This window comes from Arachis stenosperma, chromosome 8 (assembly GCF_014773155.1).
Source record: "Arachis stenosperma cultivar V10309 chromosome 8, arast.V10309.gnm1.PFL2, whole genome shotgun sequence".
Lineage (NCBI taxonomy): Eukaryota > Viridiplantae > Streptophyta > Magnoliopsida > Fabales > Fabaceae > Arachis > Arachis stenosperma.
In genome coordinates, this window is record NC_080384.1 from 28,721,252 (window position 1) to 28,740,009 (window position 18,758).

The 18,758-nt window shown below is 36.2% G+C and overlaps 2 protein-coding genes across 6 annotated transcripts; one reads left to right on the plus strand and one right to left on the minus strand.

The window, feature by feature from the left end:
* Window positions 1-1,777: 1,777 nt before the first annotated feature.
* Window positions 1,778-4,979, plus strand: LOC130945734 (phenylalanine ammonia-lyase class 1-like; the record flags this gene model as incomplete). The annotated part of the gene is made up of 2 exons (XM_057874440.1): window positions 1,778-2,178; window positions 3,212-4,979. Coding segments are annotated over 2 exons (2,169 nt in total), but the record flags the coding sequence as incomplete, so codon positions are not given.
* Window positions 4,980-5,364: 385 nt separating this feature from the next.
* Window positions 5,365-18,507, minus strand: LOC130944773 (helicase protein MOM1-like). Of its 5 annotated transcripts, XM_057873290.1 has the most exons (16): window positions 18,358-18,507; window positions 18,183-18,257; window positions 17,429-17,929; window positions 17,018-17,063; window positions 16,594-16,709; window positions 15,178-15,371; window positions 14,890-15,023; window positions 14,505-14,801; window positions 13,331-13,543; window positions 12,640-12,813; window positions 10,444-11,338; window positions 10,127-10,248; window positions 9,560-9,670; window positions 6,917-8,932; window positions 6,611-6,824; window positions 5,365-6,328 (listed from the first exon to the last, which is right to left on the minus strand). In XM_057873290.1, the coding sequence occupies exons 3-16, from the start codon at window positions 17,905-17,907 to the stop codon at window positions 5,652-5,654; spliced, it is 5,688 nt and encodes a 1,895-aa protein (XP_057729273.1). In that variant the 5' UTR covers window positions 17,908-17,929; window positions 18,183-18,257; window positions 18,358-18,507; the 3' UTR covers window positions 5,365-5,651. The 5 variants fall into 5 exon arrangements, with proteins under 5 accessions (XP_057729273.1, XP_057729274.1, XP_057729272.1 ...); XM_057873291.1 differs by lacking the exon at window positions 18,183-18,257; XM_057873289.1 differs by lacking the exon at window positions 18,183-18,257 and having other exon boundaries at window positions 18,314-18,507.
* Between the last annotated feature and the right edge of the window lie 251 nt (window positions 18,508-18,758).

Sequence of the window (18,758 nt, forward strand, 5' to 3'; positions counted from 1 at the left end):
TGCCAGTTTGTCCCATTTCTCTGCATTATTTTAGCTTAGTACACCATTGAGTTTTCCATCAATGAAATTCAGCTAGGATCCTTAGGGTGAAAGAAAAAGCTTTTTTTAACAAATGTTGTTATTCCTTTTTTTTTTTTTTGTGGGGGGGGGGGGGGGTTTGGGGGATGTTCAAGAACTAGGTTTTTATTAATCGTTCTCTTTTTTTTTTTTTCCTCTTTGTTAGACCATAAATCGGGTCGGATGTCTTTTTTACCGAATTCAAAAAGAGACTTTGTGTGGAACTGGATGTGGGCATGTGGCGGTGTAGGAAATGTTGAAATTTTGAATTTGGGCCTATGCTATTTGATTAAAAAATGATAATGGACCGAGGCCCATTTGGCCCAAATACTACAAAAATTTTCAATATAACCAACTTAGAGAAAGTATAGGGAAGGGAGCCAATGGCCGTACAATGTGCACAATAGAGGTTTAGGAAGTATTAAAGATATGACCATTACTGTTACATTGTCTGTTAGGTTACGCTTTTGGGATGAGTGGGTTCATAATATGGTATTAGAGTTCTAGATTCGAAAGGTCAAGGGTTTGGTGAACTCCAAAATCAACTTAGGCCATTGGCTCCCTAGCACTACCCACCAACTTAAGTTCTTTTAGTGATATCCGTCGAAAAAAAATAATTTAAAAAAAATTGATGTAATAGTTAATTCACTAATTCGTTTAAATAAATATTAAAAATTGAAATATTGTTTTGTGCAAATGAAGTTTGGCACAAATGATAGATTTATTAGCTTCCATGCAGTTACATCAAGGTTCAAAACATGGATTTAACCCATCTAGTGAAATATAGGAACTCATATAGATGTAAGTGTGTGGATGAATGTGTGTGTTTGTAATATAATACTTAAGATTAGAGTTGCTCAATCTATGTAAAACAAAAAAAATCTTTAATTTATCCTATTAAAAAATATTATAAAAAATTTTTTGTTTATGTGAAATGATCTATGAAATATATAGTACAGTTGTAATTAAGAATCATTATATGCTTAATAAAAACATGCTAACTGGCCTTTTCATGGATGAACCAAATTTATCGATGATTGCAATCTGATAACTTTTTTTCCTTAATGAAATTACAATTTTTTTTATCTAGTAAATTGGACAACTTCCAATCTTAAGTATCACAATATATCTACACTACATACTCATCTACATAATATTTGAGTTTATATTCAACACTTGCTGCACTCACTAAAATTTAAACTAGGATGTAGCATATTAAGAAGCATAAGTTGAACTAAACCTCAGCTGCAATAAAATTACAAATCTGGTTACTGGGTTATTATGGTGAATAGTATTTTACTTTTTGGGCTTCTCAGCAGGCCCACATTGGCAAGACCCTTTTCTGCGAGTGTATGAATGGCAAACATGTTTGTCTCATAATAACCACACCCAAGGTTCGAATCTTAACTTATATTTTGTTAGTGAATAACAAATGTGAAATGATCAGTAAATTCACGTTTCCCTGGATTCAAGGGGCCGGGGCATATATGAATGAATGTTCCCCTTTCCCATTGCTTTTGTTGCTCCCAATTCAACATCAAACTCCTCCTTCACTTCTCATGCATCCCTCGTTCTCCCTTCTCTCCGTACCCAACTCTCTTTCTCTCTCTCTCTCTCTCTCTCTCTCTCACTCTTACATTATATATACAACACATGCACAATGTTTCTAATACTACATTCACTATTTTCTTGATCTTTTCTATTTACGTTGTTGTTGTTGATAACGATGGGGAATCATGGAGAGAACGGTAGTAACGGGGAGGTGGCCAGGAAGGAGAAGGAGGCGGACGCTTTGAAGTGGAAGGAGGCGGCGGAGGGATTGCAGGGGAGCCATTTTGAGGATGTGAGGAGGATGGTGGAGGACTACAGGAAGAGGGTGGTGAGGGTGGGAGGGGAGAGGCTGAGGATTGGTGAGGTGGCGGGGGTGGCGGTGGCGGTGGGGAGGGGGAGAGGGGTGGTGGAGGTGGAGGAGGGGGCGAGGGAGGGAGTGGAAGCAAGCAGTGAGTGGGTGATGGAGAGCATGCGGAGAGGGATAGACTGTTACGGCGTCACAACTGGCTTTGGTGCAACCTCACACCGGAGAACTACCCAAGCTGTTGCCCTTCAAACTGAGCTCATTAGGTATATGAATATCTACTATTTTTGTTATATAACTTTTTCTTTTCTTCGTAAATATTTTTTCTTTTTTTTTCACAAATTTAAAATAAAGTTTATACCTCATGTAAAGATTTTCCCTAAATTAAGGAGGAAAAATTCTTGTATAAATACAACTTCAACGCTTAATATTTGCACATAAATAACACACAACATTTCTATTAATATGAGTGTATTCCAATTACAATTAATGAATTCTAATGTTTTTTAAGAAGAATAATAATAACGTTACTTCCATTTTTTATAACGTCACTCTATACATTAATTTTCTTTCTTTTTTTCATTATATGTTTATATGAATTTATAAAAAAATAACTATTAAAATCAGAGTGATAATATCTATTCGACTATTTCTGTTTCTTAATATATCAAAATATAGTGTGTCTAGAATTATACTAATATAAAAATATATTTTTTGAGGATTTATCATTACGGTAAAGCTTATGTCATTGTCAAGAACTTAAGTTCTCTTATCTTACTTACAAGCTAATTATAAAAACATTGAAGTCACATTAAAATTTTGTTTATAATAATGTTGTATAGTCAACAAATATTATAATTTTGAACTAGTATTTAGTTAACAATAATTCATCCATATTTACAGTGATTTACATTTAAATATATAATTTATATCTATATTTATTAGAATTTATATCCACAAAATCAATATAATTTACAATTATATTTATCAAAATTTGCATACATAAATTAATAAAATTTATTTATTAAAAATAATTTAGTCTTTGTCCTAGCCAAATACCACCTAAAATTACTAAAAACTTTTGGTCCTAAGAATTACTACTTTGTTTAACGTTTGATTCACAAATAAAGTGTCGTGTATTTCATTTTAGTATATGATGGGATTTGAAGAATATGTGCATGATGCATGAAAGTCTTCCTAGCCATGCCGTGAGGGTATTATGATGGTAATTGAAGTGGTTATGTCTACTTATGTGAATGGCTTTTGTTGAGAAAAATGTGATTGATTTTTGTGACACAGGTTTCTGAATGCTGGAATATTTGGGAATGGCAAAGAATCATGTCATACTCTGCCACAAAGTGCAACAAGGGCTGCAATGCTGGTTCGAATCAACACACTCCTTCAAGGCTACTCTGGCATTAGATATGAGATTCTAGAAGCCATTGCAAAGCTCCTCAACAATAACATCACACCAGTAGTGCCATTGCGTGGCTCAATTTCCGCCTCCGGAGACTTGGTTCCATTTTCATACATAGCAGGACTACTCACAGGGAGGCCTAATTCGAAGGCCTTCGGTCCAAATGGAGATGCACTCACGGCCGAACAAGCCTTCAATCTAGCCGGCATTGGTAGCAAATTCTTCGAGTTGCAGCCTAAGGAGGGTCTTGCACTTGTCAATGGAACTGGTGTTGGTGCTGGTTTGGCTTCAATAGTCTTATTTGAGGCCAACATCTTAACCATCTTATCCGAAATCATGTCTGCGATTTTCGCAGAAGTGATGCAGGGTAGGCCAGAGTTTACAGATCATTTGACTCACAAATTAAAGCATCACCCTGGTCAGATTGAAGCAGCAGCACTCATGGAACATATCTTGAATGGAAGTGCTTATGTTAAATCAGCGCAGAAATTGCATGACATTGAGCCTTTTCAAAAGCCAAAGCAAGATAGATATGCTCTTAGGACTTCGCCGCAGTGGTTAGGACCACAAATTGAAGTGATTCGTTTGTCAACCAAGTCCATTGAAAGAGAGATCAACTCTGTGAATGACAATCCCTTGATCGATGTTTCAAGGAACAAGGCTTTGCATGGTGGCAATTTTCAAGGTACACCGGTTGGTGTTTCAATGGACAATACAAGGTTAGCACTGGCTGCAATTGGAAAACTCATCTTTGCACAAATGTCTGAGTTGGTCAATGAGTTCTATAACAATGGTTTACCTTCAAATCTCTCTGGGGGACAATGTCCTAGCTTGGATTATGGATTCAAGGGTGCTGAGATAGCCATGGCTGCATATTGTTCTGAGCTTCAGTATCTGGCAAACCCAGTGACAAATCATGTGCAAAGTGCGGAACAACACAACCAGGATGTGAATTCATTGGGGCTGATCTCAGCTAGGAAAACAGCTGAAGCTGTTGAGATATTAAAGCTCATGTTTTCAACCTACTTGGTTGCTCTATGTCAGGCTATAGATTTGAGGCATTTGGAGGATAATATGAAGATCACAGTTAAGAACACAGTGAGCAGAGTAGCTAAGAAAGTCCTCAATCTAAGTGTCAATGGGGAGCTTCATCCTCATCCTTCAAAATCTTGTGAGAAAGATTTGCTCAAAGTGGTTGATTGCGAGCATGTCTTCACCTATATTGATGACCCCAGCAATCCTGCATACCCTTTGATGCAGAAACTGAGGCTAGTGCTTGTGGAACATGCATTGATGAGGAGTAGCAATGGCTTGAAAAGCACGAGCGCGACCATCTTTGCAAGGATTGGCGCTTTTGAGGAGGAACTCAAGAAGGTGCTGCCCAAAGAAGTTGAGGCTACAAGGGATGCTTTTGAGGAAGGGAATGCAGCAACTCCTAACAAAATTAAGCAGTGCAGATCCTATCCAATCTACAAGTTTGTGAGGGAGGAACTGGGAACAGAGTTTCTAACTGGAGAGAAGATTAAATCCCCTGGTGAAGATTTTGATAAAGTTTTCAATGCAATTAACCAGGGTAAGATAATAGACCCAATCTTTGAATGTCTCAAGGACTGGGATTGCACTCCTCTTCCCATATGTTGGAGCTCCTGATAGGCCTTACAAGAAGTAGCTCAATGTTTATTAGTTTGATGATTACCATGATTTTCCTTGGAGATTAGTATGGTATGCATAATTGTTTCCTTTAGTAGTTATACCGATAATTTTATTGTAATGTATTTTAATATAGAATTTTAAGGTGGAAATGATTGTCCACAATAAATGATTGTCACAATGTACTGTATTTAAATATAAAATCTTAATTGTGTACATTGAAAAATGTCTCTAATACACTCAAGGCAATAATTCTCTCAGTAGTGTGGTGCACGTTGCAATCTATTCAAAACCATCCACAAGCGAACAAGACCACGCAAACCAATACTTTAAATAAACTCCGGGAAATTATTGGTTCGATCTTAGATGTAAGATTTTGGTCGTTTCTAGTTGCATTAGTTTACTATTAGATTCCGATATGCTTCGTTTAACATCCATCTATTCATTGCATGTAAGATTAATTACATATATGTACATCGTAAAATCAATAATTAGCAAATGTTGGACCCAAAACCCCAAAAATCAAATACAGATACCACCATCGATCCAACAATACCTTCCCACCTAAATTGATTTAAAAAGCTTTCACCTATAAAAAAATAGGGCTTTAGAAAATCTATTTCGTGGCCTATTGTTAGGACAAGTATGCAAAATTTCATCTAGAGTTAGTCATCACTCATCGTCTGATAAACAGACTAATTCAAGAGATGCAGCTTGACTGGATGAGTTAGGAGTCACACTAACACTGGTGCCAATTCTGGGTGGGTTCAAAGAAACCACTTCTGACATACTTGGCTGAACTCTTGGAAGACAAACAGTAGATTGAGTGTTGGCATTCGCATGTAAGCTGATGGTTCGTAAGTTAAGGGTGGAAAACCCACCAGTTCCAACAGAGCTATTCGGCTGGTGGGCCATCTGAGGATCAGACTGATATGTCAGTGGAGTTGGTTGGGCTGGAACACAAGACAATGTGGGAGCAATCGCAGGTATGTTAATAGGTGCAGCCTGATTTGGAATCCCATGAAGGAGAGCAGGGTGATTAGGAGCCGGCATAGGTGTCGAGGGTCTAAAAGGCTGGAGATGTGGTGCCGGGGCTCGCATCTCACTGGCAATCGGAAAATTCCCTGAGGGTGAAGAATTGCAGTTAAGAGGAAGTCTTGCAGGAGGACTTGGTGTCTTGTAAGTAACATTTGAAGGTGGGAGCGAATTCTGAGAGCTAACCAAAGCAGATGGACTATGAAGATTGGCAGAAAGTGGTCCCCGGGAAGATGAACCAGCAACAACCTGGGAAGGAAAAGTAGCACTTTGTTGTCTTGCAAGCTGAATCGACTGCTGGGCAACACCTGCATCTGAAATAAAATGCTGGTTAGTGGTTAGGAAGGTATGAAACCAGTAAACCAAAAACCTAGCCCTGCAAGCGAACCCTATTTAGTGACCTTCTATGATAAGAGGATTTTCAAACCCAGGCTTAATACTTGGGTGAAACGATCAAATAAATGGCAAGGAAGACAAGTACTATCACAGGCACAGCTGCTAGAAACGAAATTGGGAAGGAACTGAAGTTGGTTTAAGTTTTTCTCAAAGATATCCGGTCAGGGAGTATAAGTAATCTGTCTTGAGAGCTGACATACCTTGCTGCACTCCATATGCATCAGATGTTTTACGATACATGCATTTGGACCGAAAAAAATCTGCCAACATCTTATTTACCAAAACTGTGTGGTAACTTGAATCCAACTTGTTCTTCGTTTGTTGAAATTCATTCTCAACCAATTGAAATTTAATATCATACTTCCTACGAAGTGCCTCCAATTCCTTTTCGAAATCAGACTTCAGTTTAGATCTCTGTCCAGCAAGAATAAAATTACAATAATCAATAAGGAAAGAAAAAAACAAGAATAACTAAACCAAATTAAATAAGTAAACCAGAAACTAACCATTTCTTCATGGTTTTTGGTCAGTTGTTCAATAATTTTTTTTATTCTTTCCAATTCATTTTTAAGTGGATCGGCGCTCAACGGCAGAGGCATTCTAGAAGCTGAATGAGTTGCAGTATGTATAGGATGATTGTTGATTTCTGAAGGAGTTGACAAATTTCTCAAGCTTGAACTTGAAGCCTCTCTTCTGACTCCAACAGGCCCAAGTGAATCATGGCCTGAATTTAGGACAGAGTGCACAACTGCTTGCGAGTGTGAACCAAGCTCTAAATTTGAGTCAGCCTGCACAACATCCTGATTAGGAACCACAGCTGAAACCTCTGTTTCGTGGTGGGGGAGATTATTTCTGTTCGGCTGATGTTCAACTTCATTCTCGGAAGGCTCCAGGATGCATGAATTTGATTGATTAGCTGGAACAACACCAACTAGATTAGGTACTAGTTCAGCTCTTTCAGAAGAATTCTGCACTTCTCCAGCAGTATCCTGAGCAGGAGGGGCCTCCAGAGATGGTGATTGGTGCACTCCTTCCAGCTGGGCTGGTATCATACTACTTTTATCCACTGAAGAAGTGTCTGTGGAAGGCCTTGTATCATTATGACAATCAGCCGCTTCATGAGTATCTCCATCAGGTTCATTCAAAGAGACTACATCAGTAACTTCTTGTACCAAAGGTGGATTTGAAAGGGAACTTTTATCAGGACCATCAGCTTGACAACACCTGAATGATGAGACAGTACTATCTGGGTCATTTATAGGTCCTTTGTCAGATGTTTGATCCACAGATGAGAAATGATTGACAGCAGCAGCATTTACGGGACATTCACTAAAATTGACCATCCTATGTGTTTCCACTTCCACAGGTACCTCTCGTCCCAATATGCTTACTCTGCCCTGATCGTGGCTAGTTTCTGGGGTAGCACATCTATCTAAAATTTCATTTAAAGCAACTCCATCAGTTACTTGCTCCACAGATGGAGGAGGACTATCAGCTGAAACATTTTCCAGACAATCAGTAGCAGTGACGGTGGTAGGCTTTCTGGGTGCATCTCTATTCACTATGCCTGCCATGGCCCCATCAGCAATCCCTTCATTAGGTAAATGTGAAGTTTCAGTGGTAGCATTATCCAAACCATTATAAGCTCCATGGGTTTGCACGGCATTCTCACAAGACAGGCTTGAAACAGTCCCATCTAGTTTATTGTGTGTAGAAGAATGAACTTCATCCTGAACATCATTAGGCATGGCCTCATTTGTGTTATTATCATGACCCTTCTCGTCAGTCAAATGATCAGACACAAGGGGCATACTCTCTGAACCCTTGTGAGCATTTTCCTGATCAGACAGCTGCGTGTATTCAACTGCCGTCCCAAGTTCCTTTGAAGCATCTATGTTTGACAATTCACTTTTTGCCCAATCCTCTACATCTTGTGCCCATGCGTCTTCTCTATGTTTGAAGTTCTTCCTAGCAGCCATATGTGTGTCCTCAAGAGCCTTTAGACGTGTTTCATGCTCACATTTTAGTTCTTCAATTTTTGAACCAAATTCAGTGTTCAAGACTTTGAGCTTCTCTGTCTTCATCACATCATTTGGAGAGCAGGTCCGAATAACCAATGACTCTATTTTGTACTTTTTCTCAAATTCAGCCTTTTCATCCTCAAAAGCTGTTTCTAATCTTTCCTTCTCTTCTTGTTGCAGCCGTTTAAGTTTCTTCAACTGCTCTTGGCACTTCTTCCGTATTTCCCTAATACTTCTGAACACATCATTTTTAAACAAGTCAACCTCTTGCGCTACTTCTTTATTTAAATAAACCTTCCTTGATGACTCAGGAGATTTTGGAGAACCAGCATCCTTTGAATTTCCCATCCGATGTAAAAAAAGTCCCTTCAGACAGCGTAAAACTGAGTAGATATAATCCACCTCTTCTTTCCTACAGACAACATCCAAATGCTGTTTTGCAAGTAAAAGAGAATCCCTGTGGTCAACTTTGTGCTTTAGCAATGGAGCAACAGTCCAAATCTGAAATATACACAATACCACAACAAATGTATCAGTGCTATAAACTAAATGCAATCATGTGAAAAAAATGTAAGAGACGACAGGAAACAAAGTCCGGTAAACTACTGCACAACTAAATGTGAGAGAACAGAAAAGATTTTATTCATATCATAAGTTGTTAAAATGGCAACCAGATAGTCACTAGGCAAGAGAAAAAATGGAGCAAATATTCCTCAACAACAAAAATGGATCAGCTGCCTCACTTGTTTAAGATGGTAAAACATAGTGAGTGAGATCTTGTAGACAATGGAAAAAGGTAGAGATTTTCTCTCAAAATATAAATTGATTAAATAGAAATGGAAGTTATAAACTCACTTCATATCTATTCTATTTTTGTCCATTTTCTTTTATATTATCTTCCATAAATAAGCTTACAAATACTTCCAAGTTCATTACCCATAATAATCATGCTGTACACCAATCACAATGAGGCTCTAAACTTAATGCAATGTGACCTCAGCTGATTAAGCTACTCACGGGGAAAAAAACCAACTTGAATGAAATTTCTTAGAAGCATAGAACACACACACACACACAAGGAGAGAGAGAGAGAGAGAGAGAGAGAGAGAGAGAGATGGCTGTTCTGACCAAAGATATTTGAAAAGCCTGTAACATTGATACTGGTTCTCGCTCCCTGTTGACATGATGATTGTTCACAACAAATTCAAGAAAATTATCAACCATATCTCTGACGTTATCCTGCATGCAAATTTTTTTTAAAAAAAAAATAGTAAGTGTTAAAATACCATCATATTCGGTCTTATAATAGACCTTACATTGACATGTACAAACACTCCCCCCCAAAAAAAAAAAAACACAAGAAGCTACCAAACTCATTGGTAGTCCAAATATGAAGGCCATTCTTTACTAAATGCAGGAAGCAGGATTGAATTAGAAGAACTGTGTGCAAAAACTACACTGAATTAAACAACAAAAAATTGGAAGATTTGAAAAAGTGTCCAAAAATCCAACTTTTGTAAGTTGTGCTGTGAATTCATTATAACAAATCGTTAATTTCATTGATATCTGCTCTTCTCTTTAATAAAATTCCTTTTCTATCCAAAACAGAAATGTTGCAATCTTATTACAGTAAAGGGACCAGCAGAGAACAAAAAACAAGTAAAACAACAACAAAGAGAAAAGCACTGTCCATACAGGGAGAAGAAGAACGCCACAAAGCTTTTTGATCTCTGGCTTCAGAGAAAGATATAAGCTCCTCTGCTCATCACGCAGTCTAGTTGTTTCCTCATATTCGACATCATCAAATCCAAGTCTATCTGAAGTTTGATCAAGCAAAGAGAATGTGTAAGGACATATTAAGATGCAATAGGTTACCATCACAAGTAGAAGAACTACACTAGATTTGAGAGACATTATTTGCTGGATCTTAAAAGGCTACAATAACTCATAGTTATCAACTTCAATGGATCAAGGAATGTCATAAAAGAGTGAAAACAGAGGTTAAAACTAACCTGTCTTGATCCCCGTAGATAACTTAAAACCTTCAGATTTTGAAGAAGGCTGGTCCATAAGATTGTTTTTCACTTTCCGGCGCTTTTTTGCTATACCTCCACTACCATCAAAAAGATCTACTCTCTTTCGGCTCCGCTGAGATGAACTACAAGAGTACTTCCACTTAAACTGTTTCCCCTCAAAAAGTTTTGTCCAAAAAATATGGGGAAGCTCTTCCTCCTGTATCTTATTTTTCATCTCACCAGGCAAAGGAAAATCTGCCCGGTATGTTGACCCATTTTGCCTGACTTTTAATAAAACTGAACAGTTTCTTGTTTCAACGTCCTGAGATAGTACTGATGATAATTCACGGACTGTTTCTGTCAGATGTTGTTGCCCAGATGAAGATTTCTGACCCAAAACAGAAGTTTCACTGTGATGGAAAATTTTCAAATCATCAAATAGGGAAGCAGCTCCCCACATCAACAGCATTTGGCAGGTAGTCCTGCTTATGTTCAGTAAATTGCTGTCAAGTATCCTATCTTGCTTTGATAGGATCAAGGCATTTTCTTCCACAGTGAAGGCTGAATATAAGCGGAATATTTTTATCACTTGGGGCTGTGAATCAATTGTTATCTTCTGAAGGGATCTTATATCATTAGTTGGGTTCCAATCACTGTCAAATATAATAATAGTATCCAGTGATGATAATCTGATGCCTGGACGGCAGGCACATGCATCTAACAGAAAAACAAACCGTCCATCATCCTTGTTGTTAAATTTCCTCATGGCATCTTTCTGCTTGGACACTAAAAGACCTTTGTCAACCCGTTCATACGAGTTTGGACCAAATCTTATCCGTAACAAGTCATCCAAAAAATCTCCTGCAGAAACCCTCCCAGAACCACCAATAGACTGCAAATCCAAAACAATTTCATAACTCAAAACAACCTAACCTCAAGCAAAGAATGGACGAGAAAAAGGAGATATCACACTCCTCATGTACTCACCAAAGATAACACATAATTAACGAGAAGAGAATCAGAAAATCAGAGAAAGCAGTGAATGCAAAGCAAAAAATCAAGGCCTTCAGAACTTGGCCACATTTTATTGTATTCATTAATAAAAATGGCCTTGAATATGTTTAGTCCCAATAAATTCAGCATTTTACCTTTAGTTATAACATTTTTGTTTAGCTTTTGTCCCTCTTCAGCCCAATATATTAGGTTGTTCTTATCACTTAGATTTTGATTTTGTGATGAATGAGTGATATTTATAGAGTAAACAATAAAGACTATAGCAGATTTAGATAATAATAATAATAATAATAATAATAATAATAATAATAATAATAATAATAATAATAATAGTAATAATAATAAATTAGCAGAAAAAGCATATTCTGGAATACTTACAAAAACCAAAGTTAAGATAGACCAAAATCAAAGCAAATTTTTTAAGGGACTAAATTCAAAATCATTACGTTTAATATGCTATTCGTATACCAAAATCAGACACCAATATATATGTGTATAAATACATGTGTGGTTTAATTTATTTTCAATGTGTATTTGTATTCCAATATGTATTTTATACTGGTGGCTGACTTTGGTAACTGATTTTGGTATACATGTAGCATAATCGTAAAAGTATATTGCATTTATAAATAAAAATATATTTCCAAGTGTTTCTGATAGTCATCTCGCATATATGTGATAGAATATTTTATACCCACATTAAATTATTTGCGCTCCATTATACCCACATTAAATTCCAATCCGCCAGTTTCTGGAGAAAAAAAAAGAGGGGGGAGGGGGGAGCGGTGTTTGGTGTAATACTGTAATGTAATAAGCCAATTCAGTTTTTTATCAGCCATAGACAATTCAATGTTCTCAACACAGTGAAGACAAACAAACAATTTGCAGTAAAATTACATTCAGGATCAATAATGTGCCAGCAATAGTAGTATTAGCACAATGCTATAAACAAACTTGAAATCTCTACTTCAATATTACTATTTGAAGTAAAAAGGAAAAGCGTTTTTGAATATAGAAATTGATTCATATAAACATTTAAGATTAGGTTAGTATCCAGGAAAGTAGAAAATATGGAGAGACAATTTCACTATGATGATTAGAATTTAGAACTTAAGTTCAACAAATACTTAGCAAACACCTGTGGATGATGTGACGGGATGATAGAGTACAAATGCATACCTTAAAAAGAATCAGACCCCTTAAGCTTTTAGCCTTCAACTCCATGAGCATCGAATCAAGTAGTTGCAGCTTGCCACTTGCTTTTATATCAACATCGATGAATTCAGCCTCATCAAGGCCAACAGTAAGTCGACTTTTCAGTGTTTGATCAACAATAGAAGGATGAATACAACACTGTCAAGTGATACAAACAACAAATGACCTTGTTCAGAAAATATACAGAAGCTTTAAATTTGGAATTAAACTCGAGAAAAAATACAGGAACACAACTCAACTAAAAAAATAAATGTCTTCAATTTGTTCTAATGTTCAATTAGAAACACCAGATGTACTTCATATATGCATCACAACATTTTAGAGTTTAAAGTAGATCTAAAATTTAGCAACACGAATTTAAAACAAGATGTTCCAGTCATTAATGAATTAAATATGTTCCCAATTCATTACAATTGATAAACCATACCTGAAATCATAAAATTATAATCCAGACCAGAGAGGAATAAGAATAGGGTTCCCATAAGCATCCAATTGAATATGGTGCAAACATACATGCATACATACATACAACAACATCAACAGCAGCAGACATTTATACATATGACAGTATAAAATAGCTAGAACCTGAATGAAACCTATATCTATTGTCAATCTTATATCGACTATGAAAGTAACTCGGAAGGTGCAGCCTAACCTTTCGGGCCGTAATAATAATGTCACGAAGGGCATCGATATCCGTCTTTGCTGATGAACGAAGAATTGAAGCATTTGAATGTAAAGTAGCACAATACTGCTCAAGCTGCACATGAGATATCTGGACAGGAACCCAATACTCAATAAACTTGAAAGAGTCCGACTTGCACTTATATGCAATATGACTTGACGGCTGCTCCTTGAGTTGATCAATCTTGTTACCAGAATCAGGTATTAGAAAACAATACTAGAGCAAGAATACAAGGAAACACACTTTTAATTAAGCAGGCTAAAACATATTCTAGGTCTAGAGAAAAAATCCAGGATACCCTCTCACGTATAATATGTGGAGCACACAGACTGATTGCTCATGCTCCAATGTAAAGTGATTATCTATCCAATTTAAGAATGCAAGCAAGCTAATAAATCCTCAATCAGCTAAGCATTTCAGCACCAGAATCATGATTCTGTTGCAATTTGATTGATCCAGGATCCAAAATCTTAAACCAGGTCAGCACCACATCTCCCACAATCCAACTGGAAAAATGGCTTTAGACTAAGAATTAAGCCAGGCAAACCCCCAGTTCAACCTTTTTTCAGTACATCAAACCCTGAATCTACTGATCTCTCCTTAAATTTAATGGCAAAGTATACTGAACTCCCTTTAAGTTTAGTGAAACTCACCACAACCCCTATATATTTTACCAGGCTACATTGGCCTCTTTCTGGGTGCTGATTAGTGCTATGTTTGAGAGAGGTTTAATGTCACATACTACAAAGTAATTAGAGAGAGATGCAACAAATTTCATCAAACCTCAAAGGACAACGTAATTTACCGCAAATTTTAATCATACTAATATTGGATGAGATGACTATAGACTAGAAAACAAAGATTTGTGCTTTTTAGAATTTGCAGACTAAATTGAATTGACTGTATGCCTCGTATTAGAGTTTACACTATTGGCTATGATGTTATTATTATTAAATTTAATTATGAATATTTTCACTACTATGGAATTTTGATATCTATCGCTACTAAATAATTGAGTTATCTGTAATTATGTGTTAGATGTACATAATATTATTATTATTAACACTTGATCATAAAAATTATCTAGTTCATAATTAAGATAATCCGTCTTTAAATTCATGACAGTCATGTTCATGAACATTACCTGTGGCACATTATCTACTCTGGAGCAAGAAGCTGCTCTCTTTGCTCTCTGGAAACACTCTTCATAGCCTCTGATTAACCTCTGACCTTCAGGTGAACGAAGAAACAACTCATTGTCCAACTCCCATGTAGCATGCTCATAACCAAGACCACGCCATTTCACAAGCCATTCGTAGGAACAGTTTAAGTTTTGAACTCCATCATTAATGTTGTGATCATCTTGCTGTGTGGAATGGATTATTGCTCTCTTCTGCAGCAGACGATGAGGTAGACTCCATTCTAGCTTCAACCTTCGGTCCTGAAGTAATGGAACTCTCAGCAAAATACAATCACTGTAGCATAGCAATTATAAATCTCAAAGAAAAGATTAAGAAATAAAATAAAACCTGATTTTTCATATTAAAGTTTTTAAGAAGTGAAGGAGCTTCACGAAGTAACTGATTTTCCGGTATCCATCGATTATGAACATGAGCAACGCCTTTATATTTCACTAGATATTCTTTCCGAGCAATAGTAGACCCTAATAGAGATACCAAAGAACAAACAATTAAATATGCCCCATACATAAGCATAGTCTAAGTGTAGATATAGAAGAGTTTCAAGTATTCAAAGTAATGACAAAAGTAGGGAACATTCAAAAGGAAAATAGTTTGGGCAATGCTTATTATTTGTACCATCAGAATTTGATGTCAAAACTTCTTTGACATCCCAAATTGATTCTACTCCCTCCGATACAGAATATACACCAAGTTCAATCTTCTTCCTCACACAGAAATGGCAATACCAAACTCCAATGGAGGCATCGACCAGGGGTGGCTCAAGACAAGAAGAATGGTAGCACCCGCTGCATCCTTTTCCACCACAAAACCTGCAACGCACAGTCAAGTCTAACATAGAAGAACCAAAACACACTTGAAACATAATATAAGTGATGGTCGCCTCTCTATGGATGCACAATAATAAACACTTAAATTATTTATAGATAATAGCTAATTTTAACAAGCTAGAGCAGGCTCAACTGGTCCAACCAACATTCAGCCATGTTTCCAGGCTGAATCCTCAATGATAAAATGAGTCAAAGTAAAAATGCAGTACAGGATTGAAATACTACACAAACTGGACAGCTAATTTACAGGAACTGGGTCAAATCTATAGATCCTTTTTGTTTTTAAGGATAAAAGAAGAGTCATATTGAGATAAAGCTAGAAATTTACATTTAGGATAAGTGGATGTCAAAAGAACAATTTGGACCTAAAAAATTAGAGAATAAGGCAAATGTATCCTACTGTAAATTATGCACTTAAGATGTTAGTATGTTACACATTATTAAGCTTGGCATGTGCATATCGTTTGAAAGGATTTGGTTGAACACTGTTTCCTTTAACCTATTCTAACCATTGAAGAGGTGAACTAACTTCATACTCATTAAAGATTGAGTTCATCCTACAAAACTACCGAGTATGAGCTCGGACGGTGTCTAAGGGGGCTAGGTCCACTTGACAAAAATACACATTTCTAGTAGTTTTGATAACCCAATCTTTGGTTGGTATCAAGTTAGTTTATATATTCATTGTTAGAAATTGTAGTTTATTTTTTTAAAATTAATATAATTTCTAACTATTCCTATTCAATATAAATAACAATTCAGATTAATACATAGCAAATAAAAGAAAAGGAAGGTGCGACTCAAAAAACTAAAAGGTGACTTACCAAGCATGATCATGCCTATTAAATCTAGTTTATATCATGTATATCAATTATGTTTACATGTTAGTATATTAATTTTGAATTGATTATAATTGATGTTAATAATTTAAAAGGCATATAAAATCCAACAAAGTAGCTTGTTTGTTTTTTTTCCCTTTCTTTTTTATTGAAACCATCAAACTAGATATTAACAACTCCATATGACTGCAGTTAGAAATGTAGAAAGGAGAAAAAATTACAAGACGAGCCAAAATAGTGAAAACTATAATTTCAGACAAAAGCATCAAATAAACACATCACATCTATCATGGTTCTAGATAATTAATATTTAATATAAAAGTTACAGTACTTGCATGAACAAACACTATAAGAAGTGTACTCACATTAGCTGTCCACCACTCTTGCAAATTAGACATGTGTGCTTTGTGACTTCTTTTGGTGAATTTACAGGATATTCCTTTTGCAACACACTTGCATCAGTATCAACTCCATCCTGAAGCTAATGCCAAAGGTAATGTGAGCAAGGAGCCAAGGACTATGACACAAATGAATAATAACAATACAGACATCAATGATTTCACATGGTTATCGTTTTAAACTGTTTTGCCACTTGTGATTTACAAATTATGAGCTATTTTAACAAGGTGCCAATTGCCATGCCAGAACATGGATAATTAACAGTCATCAGTTCAGCATGGTTTCACAAATAGATCTAAATTATGAGCTTGAAATAGTCTGCAAAGTCTTTCTAATAAACGTTAAGCAAAGATGAAAAAGAATAATGAGGAAAAACTAAATCCAACCAACCTCAGTTGTAGAAGGGTTAGATGAGACCACAGGATCACAATCCAACCTGCAATGAAAAGAATCAATTATTGAGGCCTTAAACCCACAAACAACCATGAAATAATGTGCTTATAATATAATCCAACAAGAACAATTTAGCCCGCACATGTTTACATATTTTCCACAATCACATATGCTAATTTGACAAGAGAACCCAACACCATCAGAAACCAGAAAGAAGGGTAAGAGATGTTTGTATTGAAATTTCTCATTTCGTCATGAATTTAACTAAAAATATTGCTTGGCACGGCAAAAGAAATAGATCACATCTAAGGATCAGAATGAATATAACACCAATTTCATTCTAATTCAGAATCACTGCCACATAACTAAATTAATTCATAGATTCAAATATCATTTCCCAACAAGTACCTTCTCCGTTTGGAACATGACCCACCAGTCCCTACAATATTGTCACGCAACCTTGAAGGGGTGAGGTTGCAATCATCATCATCAGCCAATGTGGTAGAAAGATCTGAACCCGTGTCCAACATGATTCCATTTCTCTTAGAATGAGTCGATTTTTCTCCATCATGCCCAACATCCTTCCTAACTAAATCTTCATCCAGTAATGGATTCCTTGACTCTGGCATTTGTGCTGTCTCGTTTCTAAAGATATCAGGTTGAACCCTTTGAGGCACGTCAACCTTACCATTTTTTGGTTTTCGAAACAGAGACCGGTACCAGCGAGCATCCATTCTCTTTGTTTCTAAGCGTGAAGTTCCCAAATCGTGCTCTTCATTGTCATTGACTTCCTTAGCTTCAAATGTCAATTGTTTCACACTCTTTTCTTTTATTGGCTTCTGTTTTGAATTCATTGAACCTGAGCTAGAACATGTACTATTTGCCATCTGTTTAGCAGCACATTGTTGCCTGTAAAGCATAACAGAATAATATTTATATCAGAACCCTAGGTAAATAACAAACGACGAAACATGCAGTTTTCAACGTAATTCAGAACTTCACATGAGAAATACTCACGATGCAAGCCAAATCAACGCAGTCCAAAGCAATGCACAAGAGATTAAGAGGGTTTTCACTTTTCAACTTCGGCGTAAAAGCCAAAAAGGGAAGAACAATTAAAATAAAATAAAATTAATGCAAGTCAGAAAGGAGTTCCACAAACCAAATCGAAATCCACAAACAGCAAAACCACTGAGGTACGAAAAGAGGCTCCAAAAAAATCCGGGAAAAATTACTCCTATTTAGAGAAATAAAAATAGATTAACATAAAATCAAAAAGTAAAGAAACCTTACTAGTAATAAATTTCTAATGCAGAAGAAGGAAAGTTCTTTAATACCAAGAATTGTTATAGTTGGGGCTGCAAACTGCGAGAGAGAAGGAGGGAGTTCTTTGGGGTGGTTTCGGTTTTGGGAGTGTATGAATGTAATGATGCTTCAAACTTCAGAGTAGATTATAAATTTGGAAAAGGGAGCCAATGCAATTTGGAAACAACACGCTTCTTTTTCAAAAAATATTAACTTATACTGTTTCCTGAAGAATTTTGTTGTTGATCCTTATAAGGTAATGTTGGTTTATAAAACGCCGCTGTTAGGATTTAAAGTTAGAGATGGCAATTATTTTTCAATTTGTACGCTCGAAAATAAGTTATAAGATATTTTATCTTTACAGTCTCACTATATATTTATATTTTTTAACAATTAAATATTTATTTGAGTGTCATTATTTTAATTAGAAAAT